Source organism: Mauremys mutica, chromosome 8 (assembly GCF_020497125.1).
Source record: "Mauremys mutica isolate MM-2020 ecotype Southern chromosome 8, ASM2049712v1, whole genome shotgun sequence".
In the NCBI taxonomy this organism is placed as follows: Eukaryota; Metazoa; Chordata; order Testudines; family Geoemydidae; genus Mauremys; species Mauremys mutica.
Genome location: NC_059079.1, coordinates 40,151,655 through 40,170,566, shown reverse-complemented (window position 1 = coordinate 40,170,566; position 18,912 = coordinate 40,151,655). Strand labels below are relative to the sequence as shown.

Sequence of the window (18,912 nt, the reverse complement as noted above, 5' to 3'; positions counted from 1 at the left end):
CTGCGAGCACATCAGACCTGTTCTCTACGCTCCACACTAGTTTCCCAGAGAATGTCAAGTTCAAGCTCTTGCTCCTTACCTTCAATGTACCCAAAGGCCTTGGGACTGACAGCCCCTAAGTTCAAGCAACTGCACTTCTCTGGCACAATGGGACTCTCGACAGCAGGGGTAAAGCTTGTCAGTGCAGGAGACAGAACTTTCTCGGGGCGGGGGGGAGGGAGGAGGGCAGTGCAACTCTGCCCCAGGACCTCAGTGAACTCAGCTTCTTCATCAGGAAATGGTTATGGAGTGACGTGATTGCATTCTATCAGCACTTATAAATGGAAACAGACATTTGATAAAGTGGGCTTTTAAAACTAGAAGGTAAAGGTCTAACAAGAGTCAGTGGCTGGGCATTGAACCTAGACAAATTGAAATGAGAGACAAAGTGGAATTTTTCAACACTGAGGATAATTGACCATTGAAACAATTTAGCAAGTATTGTGGTGTGTCTCCATCACTGGCCACGTTTCAATCAAGATGAAATGTTTTTTTCTCAAATATCTGCTCTAGTTCAAACAGGAATTAATCTAGGGCAGTCCTATGGCCTGTGCAATCCAGGAGGTCAGAGCAGGGTCCCTCCTGGCCATATAATCTACACATTTATCTGGAGTCCCCTGCAAGGACAATATTTGTGTGAGCCTCTGTCTGGGTCCTTGTCACACGCTGGGTGCCATTTTGGGTCTGGGTAGGTTGAAAGGAACACAGGAAATTCAAAGTTCAACGATACCTGCTACTCAATGTTACTGGTAGGAAATGGACCAGACTCCCTGTCATTCATTGTGTATCCCTACGTCTCTCTACATAACACTCCCAGCGTCCTTCAGGGCACGAACCAACCCGTTGTGTGCCTGCTGCTTTGTATCTATCATTCCAGGTGCAATGAATTTGGGCTGAACTCCTGCTTTCACCCCACCGGCCTGAGCACTGTTGCAGGTTGGGCTCATTAGCTCCAGCTCAGTTAGGAATTCGTCAAAGGATTCACCTTCCTTTTCTCTTCTAAGGTGAAACGTTCATCTTTCAAATGTTTTGCTCTTTTGCGCTACACAAGGCGCTTCACATTTCTGTAAAGTGTGTAATAACCTGCTCCCTCTGCCCCACTGGGGCTATGTCTACACTACACACCTCACAGCAGCACAAATGTACTGCTGCAGCTGTGCCCTGCAAGGTCTGCTGTGTAGCCACTCTACGCTGACAGGATAGAGCTCCCCGCCGTCATAATTAAACCACCCCTACTTTGCGGCAGGAGCTGTGTCGGCTGGAGAGCGTCTCCTGCCAACATGGGGCTGTCCACACTGGCGCTGTTGTTGGTGAAACTTTTGTCGGTCAGGGGTGTGTTTTTTTTCATAACCCTGACAGAGAATAGTTTTATTGACAAAAAGGTTAGTGTAGATAAAGCCCAAGTTCCATGCTAATAAAGCCACCCCCTGATCAAGTCCTGACATGTTTAAAAGGATTGCTATTGTCTTCTGGTCTCCTTTCTCACCAAACCCAGCTGCTTGCATAGATATATGTCAAAACTCTGCCTAAATCTCTTCCTGGAGTCTGCTGAACTACCCAAGAATTTCAACTCCTTGGGGGTTTCAGTTGTTCCATCTCCAGAATGGATCCTTTGTTGTTCCCCACAGCCCTGTTATCTCTGCCTTCTCCTCTGGTCTCCCCTCCGGTACCAGGGGTTGTCTTGGGAATTCATGAAAAGGAGCCACAGTCTGCACTCAAAGAAGGGAGGTGTGATTAGAACTAAAGCAGAATTACAAAAGGTAACGGAGAGCCACCCGCTCCCAGCTGTGTGTCTGCTGCATCCGCCACCCAAAGGCCTATTCTCGCTAGCCCCAATCTAGTTCCCCCGAACATGTGTTCTGCTCTTGAACGCCCGGGACATACTTCTAACAGTCTGTGACATTATTGACGTTAACTGGGACCATATAAATCATAGTTACAAGCAAAGTCCTGTAGTGGCACCAAGTCTTGTATAAAGTGGGTGAAAAAAGGTGTCTAAGACAAGGTTATGGTTTGCTGGTTATAATTATGCTATCTATGTGCATGTATCATTTTTGTATTTAAAGTTATAAATATTGGCTCTATACTATCTGTAGTTCAAACTTGTGCTATGCTTCTGGGTGACACCCCAGACAAGTTGGTGTCAGCTCTGCCTAGCCTGCTTGATGGCCCATTAAGGACCATCAGCTAACAACTGACCCATTGAGAGAAGGTAGATATGCCTTATGACTCAGCAAGTTATGCAGGGACCTTCCTATGGAGAGAACTCTAAGGTTTTTCATACCATGTGCTGGAGAGCTTGTCTTTGGGACAAAGAAAGCAGAGACCACATGGCAAGAGACTATAAAAAGCTGTTGCAGCTCTTCCATCTTGTCTTCAATCCTGCTTTTGACCTCTGGCGGGACTTTGCTACAAACTGAAGCTCTAAACAAAGGACTGAAAGACCCATCCCAGCTGGGGATGTTCCAGAGACTTGATTTCAACCTGCAGTTTATTCCATCACTGCTGCAAGCCTGAACCAAGAACTTTGCCATTACTGTATGTAATTGATTCCATTTAACCAATTCTAACTCTCATCTCTATCTTTTTCCTTTTATGAATAAACCTTTAGATTTTAGATTCTAAAGGCTTGGCAACAGCGTGATTTGTGGGTAAGATCTGATTTGTATATTGACCTGGGTCCGGGGCTTGGTCCTTTGGCATCAGGAGAAACTTTTTTTGTTTTACTGGGGTGTTGGTTTTCATAACCATTTGTCCCCATAACAAGTGGCGCTGGTGGTGATACTGGGAAACTGGAGTGTCTGAGGGAATTGCTTGTGTGATTTATGGTTAACCAGTGGGGTAAAACCAAAGTCATCTCTGGCTGGCTGGTTTGGTTTGCCTTAGAGGTGGAAAATCCCCAGCCTTGGGGAATTCTGATTTGGAGTCCATAGGAATGGACTTGTCCAACAGGTACATTCCTAGGGGTTAAAGCAAAGAAACAGTGAAAGTATATGGCAAAAAAGATTGTCCGCTTTACGTCTTAAGGCAGGCACTGGTCCCTGGGAAGGGAGGTGGAAGGATGCCATATCTTATACTGACATGTGCCAACTTTTCATAAACTCACGGCTGCATCTGTGGGAAGAACGTTCCCTACAGAAGAGACTGACACAATAGGAACAAGGATCCTTTGTTCAATCTGAAACATTGGATGAAACATAATTATTGTTATTGCTTCAACATCTGGCATTTCTACAGACCAAGCATACCTTAGCAAAGGCATGTTATCTTGTTTACCCCAGTTTTCTCTTAGCTAATCACTGTTTGCTAGGCCTCTGGTCTCCTGACCAAACTCTGGACTTTGGGTCTGGAAAAGAGCTGGCATAATCCATATACCAGGTTGTTGTATAAAATGCACATGGATTTTAACCCGTCAGTGACCAATGTCAAGTGCCCCAGAGGGACTGAACCTAACAGACAATGATCAAGTGATCTCTCTCCTGCCATCCATCTCCACCCTCTGACAAACAGAGACTAGGGACACAATTCCTTACCCATCCTGGCTAATAGCCATGAATGGACTTAACATCCATGAATGTATCTGTTTCCTAGAGACTGTAAAAGCAGTAAAAAGTCCTGTGGCACCTTATAAAATAACAGACGTTTTGGAGCATGAGCTTTCGTGGGTGAATACCCACTTCGTCGGATGCATGTAGTGGAAATCTCCAGGGGCAGGTATATATATGCAAGCAAGAAGCAGGCTACAGATAATGAGGTTAGTTCAATCAGGGAGGATGAGGCCCTCTTCTAGCAGTTGAGGTGTGAAAACCAAGGGAGGAGAAACTGGTTCTGTAGTTGGCTAGCCATTCACAGTCTTCATTTAATGCTGAGCTGATGGTGTCAAATTTGCAGATAAACTGAAGCTCAGCAGTTTCTCTTTGGAGTCTCGTCCTGAAGTTTTTTTGCTGCAGGATGGCCACCTTAAGATCTGCTATTGTGTGGCCAGGGAGGTTGAAGTGTTCTCCTACAGGTTTTTGTATATTGCCATTCCTAATATCTAATTTGTGTCCATTTATCCTTTTCCATAGAGACTGTCCAGTTTGGCTGATTTACGTGGCAGAGGGGCATTGCTGGCATATGATGGCGTATATTACATTGGTGGACATGCAGGTGAATGAACCAGTGATGGTGTGGCTGATCTGGTTAGGTCCTGTGATGGTGTCGCTGGTGTAGATATGTGGGAAGAGATGCAATCAAGGTTTGTTGCATGGATTGGTTCCTGAGTTAGTTACTATGGTGCGGTGTGCAGTTACTAGTGAGAATATGCTTCAGGTTGGCAGGTTGTCTGTGGGCGAGGACTGGCCTGCCACCCAAGGCCTGTGAAAGTGTGGGATCATTGTCCAGGATGGGCTGTAGATCCCTGATGAGGTGTTTTCACACCTCAGCTGCTAGAAGAGGGCCTCATCCTCCCTGATTGAACTAACCTCGTTTTCTGTAGCCTGCTTCTTGCTTGCATATATATACCTGCCCCTGGAGATTTCCACTACATGCAACCGACGCAGTGGGTATTCACCCACAAAAGCTCATGCTCCAAAACGTGTTAGTCTATAAGGTGCCACAGGATTCTTTGCTGCTTTTACAGATCCAGACTAACACGGCTACCCCTCTGATACTTTCCTAGAGACTGGCTCCAGTGTGTGTGTGTGTGGGGGGGGCGTTAGCACCTTGCTGGCGTACGTGGCTCCACGCCTGGTGTGCTGGCTTTGTGGGTCCCCTTCCCAGGTGCCCACTTCTCCCAGTCACTGTGCAGAGAGCCCAGGCGCCGAACTCCGCTTCGTGGAGCCCAGGGATCGAAGTGACTGACAGCGCCATGCTGCATCGCTCTACCCCAGAGACTTTGTGGGTCCAGCCACAGGGACTTGCTCAGGATGGACCTGTCTGAAGCTGGAATTGAACCCAGGCCTCCTGAGTGTCAGGCCTGTGCCCCGCCACTGGGTCCCCCATGCTTGATTCTTTCCTAAGGTTGCTCCTACCTTATGAGCCTTGTTCCCCTCCTACCTTGTGAGCCTTGTTCCCTTCTGTTAACAATACAGCTGAGGCCATCTCCGAATCACAGCCAGCTCCTCTGCACACCCACGGCCGGCCGGGCAGCCGCCCCGCACCCACCTGTCCCGTCTTGTCCCAGGTTAGCCCCACTCCTGCGAGGCGCAATATGTAGGGACATAGCTGTGCCCACAGCTCACCACAGGATCAGGGCCTAAGCCTGATTGCTCTGTGGGGCAGGTGATGACTTGTATGCCATGTCTGCCCAGCACAGGGCACCCTGCTCCAGGATGGGGCTGATGGGCCTGAATGCAGTTCGAAGGATGCTAATTATAACTCAGCTTCTGCTCGTTATCATTAATTATCTCACAGCTGCAGTTGAGATCAGAGCTCCCTTGTGCCAGGCGCTTCCCAGACACAGTGTGAGAGACAGGCGCTGCCCCAGCTAGAATCAGGGCCCTGTTGTGCCGGGTGCTGCCCAGACATAGCGAGAGAGACAGGCGCTGCCCAGACACAGTGTGAGAAACAGGCACTGTCCCAGCTGGGATCAGGTCCCTGTTGTGCCAGGCGCTGCCCAGACACAGTGTGAGAGACAGCCGCTGCCCAGACACAGTGTGAGAGACAGCCGCTGCCCAGACACAGTGTGAGAGACAGGCACTGCCCCAGCTGGGATCAGGTCCCTGTTATGCCAGGCGCTGCCCAGACACAGCGTGAGAGACAGGCGCTGCCCAGACACAGTGTGAGAGACAGGCGCTGCCCAGACACAGCGAGAGAGACAGGCGCTGTCCCAGCTGGGATCAGGACCCTGTTGTGCCGGGTGCTGCCCAGACACATGTGAGAGAGACAGGTGCTGCCCCAGCTGGGATCAGGCCCTGTTGTGCCAGGCGCTGCACAGGTGGGGTTGCCAACGTTCTACTTTCACAAATCTGAACACCCTTGCCCTGACCCTGCCCTTCTCCGAGGCCCCGCCCCCTCTCACTCCATCCCCCCTCCCTCCGTCGCTCACTCTCCCCACCCTCGCTCACTCGCTCATTTTACTGGGCTGGTTCTGGAGGTTGGGGTATGGGAGGGGGTGAGGGCTCTGGCTGGGAGTGCCGGCTCTGGGGTGGGGCCAGAAATGAGGAATTCAGTGTGAGGCAGGTGGTTGAGGTGCGGGGGGGCGGTGAGGACTTCAGCTGGGAGTGCAGGCTTTGAGGTGAGGATGGGGATGAGGGGTTTGGGGAGTGGGAGGGGGTCAGGGCTGGGACAGGGGTGGGGGAGCAGGAGGGGGTCAGGGTGAAGAATCTAGGCAGCACTTACTTCAGACAGCTCCCAAAAGCAGTGCCATGTTCTCCCTCCGACTCCTACCCAGAGGCACGGCCAGGGGGCTCTGCATGCTGCCCTGTCTGCAGATGCCGCCCCCGCAGCTCCCATTGGCTGGGAACCACAGCAAATGGGAGCTGTGAAGCTGGCGCTTGGGGTGGAGGCAGCGTGCAGAGCCTCCTGGCTGCCCCTACGCGTAGGAACTGGAAGGGGGACATACCGTTACTTCTGGGTGCCGTGTGAAGCCATGGAAGGCAGGAAACCTACCTTAGCCCCATTGTGCTGCCAAGTAGACTTTTAATGGCCTGGTCAGCAGTGCTGACTGGAGCCGCCAGGGTCCCTTTTCAACCAGGCCTTCTTGTCAAAAACTGGACACCTGGCAACAGTAGTGCCAGCCACTAGACCCTGCCCTCCCCTCTGCTGCTGTGTCGGGCCCCAGATCACTCCTGCGAATTGAACACAAAATAGAGGTTTATTAGCCACCTGCAAGACCCAACCCTAACTTTCGTCCAAGGCCTGGAGGCAGCTCTCCTCTTCAGAGGCGGCGCTGTTGGGTGACGGGGACAGCTTCCTCCGCCGGGCCTGCATCCTCTCCCGCAGGGCACACAGGTTCTCTCCACGCAGCGCTGGCATTCTGTCGTGTACGTAGCGAAGGTGGGCGTGAGCACGATGCTGGTGGAACCAGCACACCTGGCCTGCACTCTTGCCAGGACGTGACCCTGGCTGCGGATGCTCAGTTTCCAGCCTGGCCCAGTGCCCACGGCGCTCCAGATTAGACACTCCAACTGTCCTGGATGTGTCCTCGATGGCATTTCCTCCCACGCCATTGGCTGGTGTGGCCACCCCGTGTGACCTGGCCTTGCCTGGCCTCCTGCGTGTGCCCTGCCGATTCTGGACTTCCTCTCCCACCAGGGATTCCCCTTCTCTGCTTCTGGACCTTGTTCTTCAACCGGTAGGCCTCCCTCTGCTGCCAGATCTCCGCTCTCTGCTGCGGGTCTGGATCCCCTCGCTGTCCAGTCCTCTGGCCCTGCCACTGCACCGCGGGCCTTCCACCCGGCTCCTGGAGCGGCCCCGTGGGCGAGAAGGGCTGAGTCCCCGACCCCTCTGCTCTCTGGGCTTTGTTCTGGAGGACTCCATGGGAGACGGCTGATTGGAGCCCAGGGATGCTGAGCCAGACTGTGAGACTCCTTTGCCTCCTTCTCCCTTGTGACTGCCGGTTGTTTTGGCGTCCCTGGCAGCGCGGCAGGCTGGGGGTGGTGGCCACGGGGCGGAAGGTCCCGCTGACGCAGCCGGTGTCCCACTGGGGTCATGCACCTTCCCCTCCCTGCATTCAGTCACTCTCAGGGTCACCAGCTCTTGGTATCCACCATACTCTGCTGAGGGCCCTGTTTCCTCTGGAGAAGGTTCTTCTCCCCTGGTCACGCTGTCTCCTCGCCTGGCATCGGGGGAGGCTGCTCCAGATCCCTGGGGAGCCCCATTCCCTGGCAGCCCCCTGGTCCGAGCAGCTGCGGCTGGCTCCTTTCTCCCAGCACCATCCATCTCCTCCGTGCTGGAACACAGCTGGCATCTCCTGACCTCTGCCCGCACGTGGATGTTGGCGTTGAAGGTCACACTCTTGGGGAATGGGGTGAGTTTCTTAGGGGGCGGCGGGGCTCCATGTGGTGCAGCCATTGACCTGTCGACCTGCCCTCTCTTCTCCACCAATGCCCTGGAGGTGACGCGTTTGAGGAAGCCCAGCATGATTCCCCTGAAGGTGGAGCCCTTCCCCTTGCAGGGGATGGACAGTGACTCAGCCCCTCTCCCTGGAGGTGCACGGGGCGGCTGTTCAACCCCAGGCGGTGCCTCAGTCAGCACCAGGGCCTCTGTCTGCCTCATATTGGTTCCAGCCCTGGGGCCTGTCCCCTCCGCTGGCATCTCTCTCATGCCACGTCGCCCCTTGGTGTCCCTCCTCTCCTTCCACCCCAGGCTGCCTTCTCCTTCCGCATCCCAGGCTGCCACGGCCTCGCTGTCCCAGTCCCCGACCATCTCCCACTTGCCCTCGGTGCTGAACTGGGACAGCCCCTCTGCAGACCGCGGGCGCTGCTCCGAGGGACTGGCTGGCCACCGGCTGCTGAACAGGGAGCCCACAAGCTCATTGGAGGCTGCGGACAAAACTTTGTCTCCCGCATTGTCTCTGGTTACAGACTGGGGATGATGTGCTGGTGGGGCCCACGTCTGGCCCCCCGCTTCCTCTCCATCCTCAGCGCCAGCAGGACCTTCATATGGGGGGGCACCAGCTACATGGCCCAGATCCTGAGACCGCTTGTAGGATGCACCTTTCTCCCCTCTGCAGGCATCATCTGACGTCTCCCTGTCCCTCGGGCGCGCGTGAGTCTCTAGCTGAGCCCTCGCCACGTCTGACTTCCCAGCCCCCTCGGCAGGACAGGGTGGGGGGCTGAGTCCCTCCTCACCAGTGGTGAAGTGGCTGTGGCACGTCTCACACAGGTACTGGTTTGCCTGGCTCTGGGACTCTCTGATCAGTCTCTGGCCCAAGGAGCCAGCTGTCAGGAATCCCGGCTCTCCTGTGCCCGCGGGGCGGGCTCTTTCTCCTAGGGCTTCCTGACGGGGCCCTCCCAGCTGGCTTTTCCGGCCCCTCCTGCGCTGCAGCCGGATGTTCATTTCCCGCCTGTGTTCCTGGGCAGCGGCTCTCAGCCGCTCAGCTGCCATGTCGGCATAGATGGCCTGGGAGCATATGACACAGGGTGGCAGGATGAAGGAGCCCAGGGCCTTCTGCGCCAGGTGGATGTCCAGCCGGTGTGCTGCAGCCCGCGGAGAAGCAAGATGCACCCGTGCCAGCGTGGGCCCCTTGGGTGCTGGGCGAGAGGCTGCACTAGAGCTTTCTCCCTCAGACCAGTCAGAGGCCCTGGACTCGCTGCCCTCCGGAGACGATGGAGAAGAGGCAGGCGGTTCATCTTTTGTCATGCTGGGAGTGCCCTGCCCCTGCCATCCGGGCTCAGCATGCATAGGGCTTGGAGCTGCCGCATCTCCTAAGAGAGTTGCTGACCCCCTTGCATGGATACGCTGTGTCTGCCACCCAAGAGAGCTGCCCCCTGGAGAGCGGGCGCCGTCCCACCCCTCTAGCTTGCAGCATGGGCAGTCCAAGCATGTGCAATGGCCCATTTCCAGGTGGCCCACGATTTCCAGAGACAGAGGCTGCTTCCCCCCTGGGCCATGGTGGCTGCGGCTCTGGGCTAGTCTACTGAAGCTGGATTCCAGCTCCAGCAAGATCCTCTTCTCATTCCAAATGGCTGTCTCCACAGACGAGCTCCGGGAGCGCCTGCCGGTCCCCGCCATCCGCGGAGCTCCTTCGCCATCGTGGGTCCTCCACTGCCCAGGACTTTCCTCAGAGCTCTGCTCTCTCTGCTGTGGGTAAGACTCATGGGTCACCGGGCGCAAGGCCCGTCTCTGGGACTCCTGGGCCCTGTGGGAAATTCCCAGCACCTTCTTCCTGGGAAAGTCCCGGGTGGATTTCAGCTCTGCCTTGTCCTCCGGGAAGTGGCGTGGGGAGCTGGGGGGCCCTTCCCTGTTGCTCGTCTGGGAGGTCTCCTGGCTTCTCCTGCTGCTGCTCCCTAGGGTGTGTTGGGACACTGCCTCAGGGCAGCTGGCTTTGCCCTCCTTTACCCCCATTTCAAGCCAGTGCAGGGACCAGTGGGTGAGGGGCTCCCTGGGGCCTGGCTGGAGCTCTTCCGATTGCCCCGTGGAGAGGGCTGTAGGACCTTGGGGGAATGTAGGGAAGACATGGAGCAGGGGCTGGGTTTGGCCTCTGGGCTCTGCTCCTGGTGGGGCAGGCGGCAGGAACATCCTTAAGGACTCCAGGATCCTCTTGGGCAGGCCCCATCTCCGCTCCAGGGCCAGTTTCCTCATATGTGACTCCAGGCACTCCCTGGTTTCTGTGTGCAGGAAGAGCAGGCTGCCCGTGGCAACGCTCTCGCTGGCTGGGGCCTGGGCCCGCCTTGGGGGGGCCTTCCCAGGCGGTGGGGGTGTGAACGCACCCAGGGATCTCAGCACAACACGCGGTAAGCCCCACTCGTGCTGGAGCTTCTTTCTCAGGATGTGGCTCTCTAGATGGTCCCTGGCCTTGGCTGTGACCAGAGGCGGCCCTGTGACCAGAGGCGGCTCCTTGTAGCCGTTCCTCTCCGGCTCCTCAGCCCCCATGCGTCCAGCCAGGCCCATCTGCATCCAGGCCCTCCCTGCTGCGCTCCCCAGCAGCACAGCCGGAGCCTTCGGCATCATCCTCCGCAGGGACTCCTCCTGCAGCGTGGGCAGCCCCCAGAAATGCACCAGCTGCTTGTGTCTCACGTTCATGTCTAGTGTATTCATAGCTGTGGGCGGCAGGCAGAGCAGGGAGCCGGCCCTGGGCTTGGGGGGCTTCTGGCCTGCGCAGATCTACCTGGGGAGGCGTATCCTCTCCCCCTCCCTGGCCACTCTCTGGGATCTCTTCACCAGGGCCGGCCTCACCCCCAGCCTGATCTCTAGGCACTTCCTCGCGAGGTGCCACTGGAGCTCGTCCCTCCGCTCAGCAGCAAGGCCATGGGTTCTGCTGTCTCCTGCCAAGCGGCTCCCTGCGGGTACGTCTGGCTGGCTGGGCCCCAGCCGGCTTTGCCCAACGCCCTTTTCTCCACCAGCCCCAGGAAGCTGCGGGCCAGCCGGAGGGGCAAAAGCAGCAAACAGCCGCAAGTACTCCTGGATCCTCCGGGGAAGGCCCCACCTCCGCTGCAGCGTCATCTTCCGGAGGTGACGCTCCAGGCGGCCTCTCGTGTCCCCATCCATGAGCGAAGGCTCTTTCCCCAGGACGAGGACGTGCAGCTCGGAGCATTGGCGGGCTGTGGTCAGCCGCAGCAGCGGGGGCGCCGGCACAAAGGCTCTGAGCGACCGTTCGATGAGTGCAGGGAAGCCCCATTCATGCTGCAGCCTCTTCTTCCTGACGTGCAGCTCCAGGGCCTCTCTGGCCTCCGGGCCCAGGAACAGAGCCTCCCGTGCCCAGAACTCAACTTCAGCCTCACGGGGTGGAACCGGCCCAGGAGGCGCACTGGGAACCATCCTGCTGAGGGACTGGGAGTAGAGAGTGCCCAGGCCCCACAGGGCCGTGAGATGTTTGTGCTGCACATTCAGCTCTAGGTGGCAGATGCCCTCTGGGTGCACGAAGGGCAGCAGGGGGCTCCGGGCTTTTGGGGCCCTGTCCCCAGCAGGGATCAGCTTGGGGAGGGGCAGCCGGGACACGAGATGCAGCCTTTGCCAAGAGTGTCTCACTGCAGCGGGGACGGCCCCCAGCCGGGTCTCCACACATTTCTTTGCCACGTGGATCTGCAGCCGCTCCTGAGCGTCACGTCCCAGGCTGAGCCACGGGTAGGGAGCAGCGACCACTCTCCTGGCTTTCCCCATGCCACGCTCCAGGTGCACGGTGCTCTTGTGCCAGGGCAGTAGGAAATGCCCCTCTGCATCCTTTTCTGTACAGCTGCGAGGCCTGAACTCCGCAGGGGCTGAGGCAGGCTGGAGCAGCCACACCGACTCCTGGATCCTTCTGGGAAGCCCCCAGCGCTGGTGCATGAGTCTTTTGTGGAGGCTGAGCTCCAGCTCTCGTCTGCTGCCCTCTCTGAGGAAGGACAGCTCGGGCTGGAGAACGGCCACGTCCCCGTCAGCTGGCGGAGGGGCCTTGGGCTGGCCGGGGCGGGGGGGAGCCGCCATCAGGCCCCGCATGGATTTCTGGATGATCAGAGGCGGCCCCCACTCGTGCTGCAGCCTCTTCTTCCTGATGTGCAGCTCCAGCTCCTCCCGGGCTCCCGGTAGGAGGAAGGGCAGCTCCTGCTCCGTGAACTCGGTCCCAGCTGCGTGGGAGCTGGCGGGCGGCAGGGCGGGCGAGGGGCCTGCGTGGAACAGCTTGGCCAGGGACTGTCGGTAGAGCGTGGGCAGCCCCCACCTGAAGCTCAGGTGCTTGTGGAGAAGGTTGAGCTCCAGGTGATCCGAGGCCACCTGCTCCAGGAAGAGCAGCTCCCGGGGCTGCAGCTCCAGGGATCTCTGGCCTGGCTGAATCAGCCGGGGCAAGGGGAGCTTTCCCACCCGGTGGGCGGCTTCCTGTGAGTGTTGGGCCCTGCGGGGTATCAGGCCCAGACGGATCTCTATGTTTTTCCTGGTCACATGTCTCTCCAGCAGCTGGTGGCACGTGTCCCGGCTGAGCTGCTGGCGCCATGCAGTTCCCAGGGGCCCAGCTAAGGAGACAGCCACCGCTGTGGGGCCCACGGGTGCCACCCTGGAGGGTGATTCTCTTGGAGCCCTTCTCGCTGACAGCCCCCTGAGTGGCCGGCTGGCCCTTCTGCCTTGCGTGTCTGGATGTGTCCCCGGAGCTGCGGTCGTGGGAGGCATGAAGCCCCGCAGGGACTCCGGCACCCTCCTGGGGAGCCCCCACCTCCTCTCGGCCACCCTCCGCCGGATGTGGGCTTCCAGCTCCCTCTTGGTGGCCAGAGGGATGGGAGGGGCCCCGCTGCTGACACAGAGCTCCATGGCTGCCGGCCGGTCGCTCCTCTTGGGCCTGGGGCGCGTGGGCGGGGGTGGCATGAAACACCTCAGCGATCGCCGCACCAGGCCCGGCAGGCCCCATTCGTGCTGCAGCTGCTTCCTCAGGACATGCCTCTCCAGCAGCTCCCGGCCCTCGGGGGCCATGAAGGGAGTCTCCAGGGGGGAGAACTCGATGGTCACACCCAGGGGCAGCAGGGGGGCGGGTGGCACGGGCGGGCAGGGCACCATCTTGGCCAGGGACTTTGCGTACAGGGTCGGGAGAGCCCAGAGGTACTGGATGTGCTTGTGCCTCACGTTGAGCTCCACGCTGCCCGCCTTGCAGCTGAGCAGGGGGCAGAGCCGGTGGCGGGCCAGGGGGGCCTTGCAGCCTAGGGGGATCAGTTTAGGCAGGAGCAGGTCTCTGCGCCCCAGGGCAGCTATTTTCTGAGAGCTCCTCAGCACGGCAGGCAGCGCGCTTAGTCTGATTTCCAAGCCCTTCCTGGCAATGTGCCCCTGCAGCTCCCGAGTGTCTCTGCAGCAGTGCGAGCCGGGTGCGGATTTGGACGCTCTGGCGGGGCCCTGGGAGGCCTGGGCTGGGGCTCTAGCTCTGAGGCCGGGTGTCTGGGCTGCCCTTGTCACTGGGCCTGGCCCCCTTGGAGCCCATTTCCCAGACGGCAGGGGGCCGAGCCGGGAGTGTGGAGGTGTGGCTGGCATCAGCAGCCTCAAGGACTCCTGGATCCTCCTGGGCAGCCCCCATCTCTTCAGATGCACCATCCTTTGCAGATGCCGCTCCAGCTCTGTCCTGGAGCCGACGCTCAGGAAGGGCAGGGCCTGTGGCATCGTCACCACCCTGCCTGCCCCCGAGGGTTTGCGTGCGATGGGTTTTGGTGCTGGGGGCATGAAGATCTTCAAAGCGCTCTGCAGGGTGCAGGACAGCCCCAGGGTGTGCTGCAGCCTCTTCACCTGGATGTGCCGCTCGAGACTCGCCCTGACGTCACGTTGGAGGAAGAGGGTCTCCGCTTCGGCCAATTCGAGCCTGCCAGCCACACGCAGGGCTCCAGGGCTGACCTGCACCAGGGGTCTCCCAGGCAGAGACATCGGAGCTTCCTCCGTGGCTCTGGGTGCTGTGCTTTCTCGGTCTCGCTGCCGTTTGGCCTCCTGCCCTGACATCCTGGTCCCGCCTGGGGACTTGGCCAGAAGCGGCACACAATTGGGGCAATGCGCCTGCCTCTGGGGAGCGGCCTGGGGGCTCCTTGCTCTGCCTCTGCGGAGGAAACTCCCGACTCAGCCACGTTCCGCTTGGCTTGGAGGGAAGGACTCGTGCTGGGCAGGAGCAGGGCTGGGGTACTCCTCATGCCTGGGAAGAAATGGCTCGTGCTGGCTCGATCCAGTTCTCAGCTCCCAAGCGAGTAGGAGCGGCTCATGCTGTAGAGAAGAGGAGCTCTGGGCCTGCTCTTGCCCGCGAAGGAGAGTCTCATCCCAGAGAGAGGAGCAGAAGAGACATTCGTCCTGCTCCGTGGAGGAGCCTTTGACTTGCTGTGGGTGGGGCAGCCCCTCCTCATCCTCCCTCCGTTTTCCGGCTGCCTGCCTGGTGCTCAGGAGGGGAGCGGGACTTGCTGGGTGGGAAGGGGCCCTGCGCGGGTGGGAGGACCTGGTCGCCTACACATGTCCTAGAGCGGCACCACTGCAGCACATCCAGGCCTCTCCACATGGATCTACCCAGCAGGTTTCTCCCTTTGGAGCGGGAGGTGGGAGCAGGAGGTGACCCTGGCCCGGCAGGGACCCATGCGCTGGCCCTGTCAGCGTACACCAGCCGCTCGGCTTGCTGGGCCGCCTCGTTGCACAGGGCACAATCTGAGTTGTCACACAGCAGCTGGCGGATGGAGCGGCGCCTGGCAGCTCGGCGAGCACGGCGTGGGGGGTCCCGGCACAGCCAGTCACGCGGCTGTTTCACCCGCTGCTTCTTTGCACCTAAAACAGAACAGCAGAGAGGGCTTCTGAGGAGAGATGGGGCCTGAACGTAGCGGGGGCCACGGGCACCCAAACAGTGACCCCACCCACCTGTACCTCCCCAACCCTGAATCCCCATTCCTGCACTGCTCCTAACCCCGAGGCCCTGCTCCGTGCCACTCCTTCTCCCAGCGCCCCGCCCGCCTGTGACCCATTCCTCCCGAGGCCTCGCCCCCACACCAAGCCCCGCTCCTCTGCCACTGCTTCCCTCCAAGAGCCTGCCCCCTGCTTGCTCTTTCTTCTCTGCACGCCCTGCCTCCTGTTGCTCGCCCTTACAGCCAGTCAAAAGTCAGTGGGCATGGCCCCCCGGCCCCCTCATTCCAGTGCCCTGGCCCCAGGCCACTCTGCGCTGCTGCTCCAGAACCAGGCATGCTGAGCTTGTGAGAGCCTGGAGCCCAATGAAACACTCCGCCAGCACCATGCCGGGCCCCCTCTCAAACACTGCCAGTGCTGTGAACCTGGCCACGGTGAAGTCCCAGCGCCGTGAACCCGGCCCGGGCATTGTGCCAGGGCCATGAATCTGGCCGGTGCGCTATCCCAGTACCAGAAACCCGGATGGCACATGGTCCTGGTGCAAATAACCCAGCCGGTGCCCCATCCTGCAGAAATGGGTCTCGCCAGTGTGCGGGATCCCAGGAAATCTCTCTGGCAAATGTCAGGGGCTGGCGGCACCTAGCAGCGTTGGCCTTGCAAGCCCTGGTACGATGCACAACAATGGAGTGCCAGGGGGCTACACCCCTATCCAAGACAGAGCAGACGGGGTGAAATTAAGACAAGATCTGCTGGGCAGTGGGCAGTGCCTCCTGCTGGCAAAGCTTCCCTGTTCTGGGAAGGGCAGGTAGCTCCCCCCAATGCTCACCATTAGCCTGCACAAAGCCCTGGAGGACATGGGGACAACCTGCCAGAGGGGACAGACAATCGGGTGTTTGCCTCCATTGCTGCAAAGCCCCCAGACGACGGTTCATTAGCAGCATGTCAGCTTATCCCGGCTCCAGTCAGCACCTTGGCTCCTGCTCCTATTCCCAGGGGCAGGCCAAGTCTGAGGGGCCTCATGTGGGACCCCTGGGCCAGGGTGGAGGGCTTGGGAGAAGCCCTGGGATTCTGAGCCAGGGAGCCGTCAGGGAACGTGAGGCAGGGCCTTACCTTCTCCCTCGTCCTCCGTCCCCCTCCACCGGAGCCTGCTGACCAGAAGAGCCTGCGGGAGCCAAGGAAGCGGCAGAGTTACGTGGTACCCAGACTGAGGCTGTGCAGTGCCAGCCTGGTGCCAGGGGTGCCCACGCTTCCCTCCACCTCCTGCAGCTGGAGAACTTCAGGCTCCTTCGGCCATGCCCCGGGCTCCCCATCCAAGTGTCATTGGAACAATCCTGGGTCCCCCACCCTCCAACATCGGGGCATCGCAACACCAGAGTGGGTGATTTCTGCCCCCAGTGTTATGAGTCGAATAGGGACCAGGCCCTTGGGCTTCACAATGTGCTCTGGCTTCCTCTTCTCTCCCTGTCTCCCATGGTTCCCACCTGCGAGCCCAGCTCCCCAACTGATCTGGGACCCAAGGCAGGATCCCCAACTGACCAAACCCAAAGATCTGTCCTGGATTCCCCCTTTCTCCCCCCACCTCTTGCCTGCCCTCTCCCTGGCCGGCTGGGAGGCCAGGGACCCAGGAAAGCTTGTGGCTTTGGGAGGGAGCTGGGAGGGTTTGTTGGTCAGCTTCCCCCAGCGGAGGGAAATAACTGGCCAGAGCTGGCTTAGTGCCAGGGGTGCCAGGAACCCTGGGACCACGAGGGAGAGCCCTGGCATTTCTAGCACTAGCTGGTGGTCGGGGCAGTAAGGAACAACCAATGAATGGAGCCACGAGCTCTGTCTGTGGCCCTGTCTCTCTCTGTGGATGTGCCCCACCAGCCCAACGGGGCCTGGTCAGAACAGGGGGCCTCGGGCGCTCCCACCCACCCACCCTCCCTTCCATGAGGCTGTGTTCAGGCAAGCTCTGCTGAGAGCGCAGGACGGCTTGGGGGTGGGGGGAGGGTCCTCCTACCATCCTGCTTCTCCAGGAGAAGCTGTGCTGAGTCACGATGGCCACCCAGATGACCAGGACCAGAAGGACGCAGGTGTACAACACCCAGGAGCTGTCAAAGCAGGCACAGAACCAGCTCTGCATGATCCCCACTCCCGCATCAAACATGCTGGGGAGGACGGTCTGGACGCGCACTGGGGGTGGAGACACTGCACTCCCTGCTACTGCTGTGGCTGGATCTCGCCTGAGGGGCTGTTTGTTCCAGTGACGCATCATAAAGGGCCAGGACCAGGCGGGTCCTGACATCACAAAGGGACTGCAGGCATCAGAGGTGGGCAAGACCCTGGCTCCCTGCAGCCCCTCCCCAGCACCCCTAAGTACCCCAGGTACTTAGAGACTGTACCTTAGAGACTGTATCCTTTTGGAATGGCATTCACCAGCATAACCCCTTGGAGAATGGCATTAAATTGGAGTAACACCACAGTGAATCAGGCAGGCGCTGTGAGGCTCTGGATGGGACTGGTCCCCAGACCGGGTGTCTGTCTGTCAACATCCACCGGCCAATGTCAGAAGACGTGATACTGAGCTAGATGGACCTTTGGTCTGACCCAATATGGCCGTTCTTATGAGCCACCATCTTCCACCCTGGCACTGTTCAATTCAGAGACAGGGAGAGGAAAATTTTCAGAAGAAAATCTGATAAGCAATTCTCTGCTCAGTATGACTAAGGATATCTCCATTTACTGTACACATTCACACAACATTGCCCATGCTTGCATTTTATCAGGAGATTCGCTACATTTGATGCAAAGCCTCAACTGCGGGAGTCACATGATTATATGAGACTCTCAGCTTCCATGACAACAATAAGTAAGTTTCTGGCATTCATGGTTGTTCAGAAAAGAAAAAATGTGACCCAAGTGCATCCTAAAGATTGAAAACCCAGAAGGTGAATAAACAGAATCCAAATTTATTATTTTTTTAATAATGGTTTTGGATCCAATCTCTCGATTTTGACTCTGGAGGGTCATAACACTGAAATTATATAGTACAAACTGTTCTGTTTGCAATGCATTTGTGACCTTTTGATAGCCCTCTTATTTTTCATGTAGAGTTTAAATAAATAAAAGTAAACTGAGTTGTGGAGTTTTATTTTTGATAAATCTGGGAATTAGAGCGACAGCCATGCCTGTATTATTATTAGACCTGGTCCAAATTTTCAAAAGAAATATTTTTGCTGAATTTGCTGACTGGGCCAAGACAACACAGCAAGTCAGTAGCAGAGCCTAGACCCAGGTCGCTTGACGACATGTCTGCTGATGCACAGCCTACATTGTGTAGCGTACAGGCAGACAGTGCACGCAGGTACCCCTTCATGGGCTACAAGTCTGCCTGACTCAACCTGCTAGGCGTTGCCATTGTCTTTGGCAGTACACTGTACTCTGGTCGGAGCAGGCAATATAAAACTCAGCGTAACATTTCTCGTCAGGTTTAGGTCACACCCATCTACTTTTTCTGGGTACTAGACCTGCATGTCGGGACATCATTAAACCGAGGCTATTTTTTAAGGTACATGCAGGCCCCCATAGGGGTGGGGTGGGGACAGGGCCTTGGGGAGAAGGAGCAATGTGGGGTGGGGAGTTCGGGGAGAAGGGACAGGATGAAGGCACAGCCTCGGGGAGAAGGGGCTGCATGGGGGCAAGGGAATGGGGAGATGAAGCGGGATGGGGGCAGGGCCTTGAGAATAAGGGGGCAGGGAATTGGGGAGAAGGGGTGGGGTGGAGGCAGGGCCTCAGAGAAAAGGGGCAGGGTGGAAGCAGGGCCTCGGGGAAAAGGGGCGGGATGGGGGCAGGTACTTGGGGCTTAGGGTGGTGTGGGGACAGGGCCACGGGGAGAAGGGGTTAGGTGGGGGCAGGGGCTCGGGGAGAAGGGGTGGGGTGGGGGCAGGGCCTCAGGGAGAAGTGTGCCAGGCTCAGATATAATGACATGGGCCTATATCT

At 58.1% G+C, this 18,912-nt stretch overlaps 1 protein-coding gene across 2 annotated transcripts; it reads right to left on the bottom strand.

Moving 5' to 3' along the window:
- Positions 1 to 13,147: 13,147 nt before the first annotated feature.
- Positions 13,148 to 18,652, bottom strand: LOC123375878. 2 transcript variants are annotated; one of them, XM_045027243.1, is made up of 3 exons: positions 17,316 to 18,652; positions 16,048 to 16,099; positions 13,148 to 14,865 (listed from the first exon to the last, which is right to left on the bottom strand). In XM_045027243.1, exons 1-3 carry the CDS (start codon positions 17,343 to 17,345, stop codon positions 14,453 to 14,455), a joined length of 495 nt encoding a protein of 164 aa, XP_044883178.1. In that variant the 5' UTR covers positions 17,346 to 18,652; the 3' UTR covers positions 13,148 to 14,452. The 2 variants fall into 2 exon arrangements, with proteins under 2 accessions (XP_044883178.1, XP_044883177.1); XM_045027242.1 differs by lacking the exon at positions 17,316 to 18,652 and adding an exon at positions 16,934 to 17,241.
- Between the last annotated feature and the right edge of the window lie 260 nt (positions 18,653 to 18,912).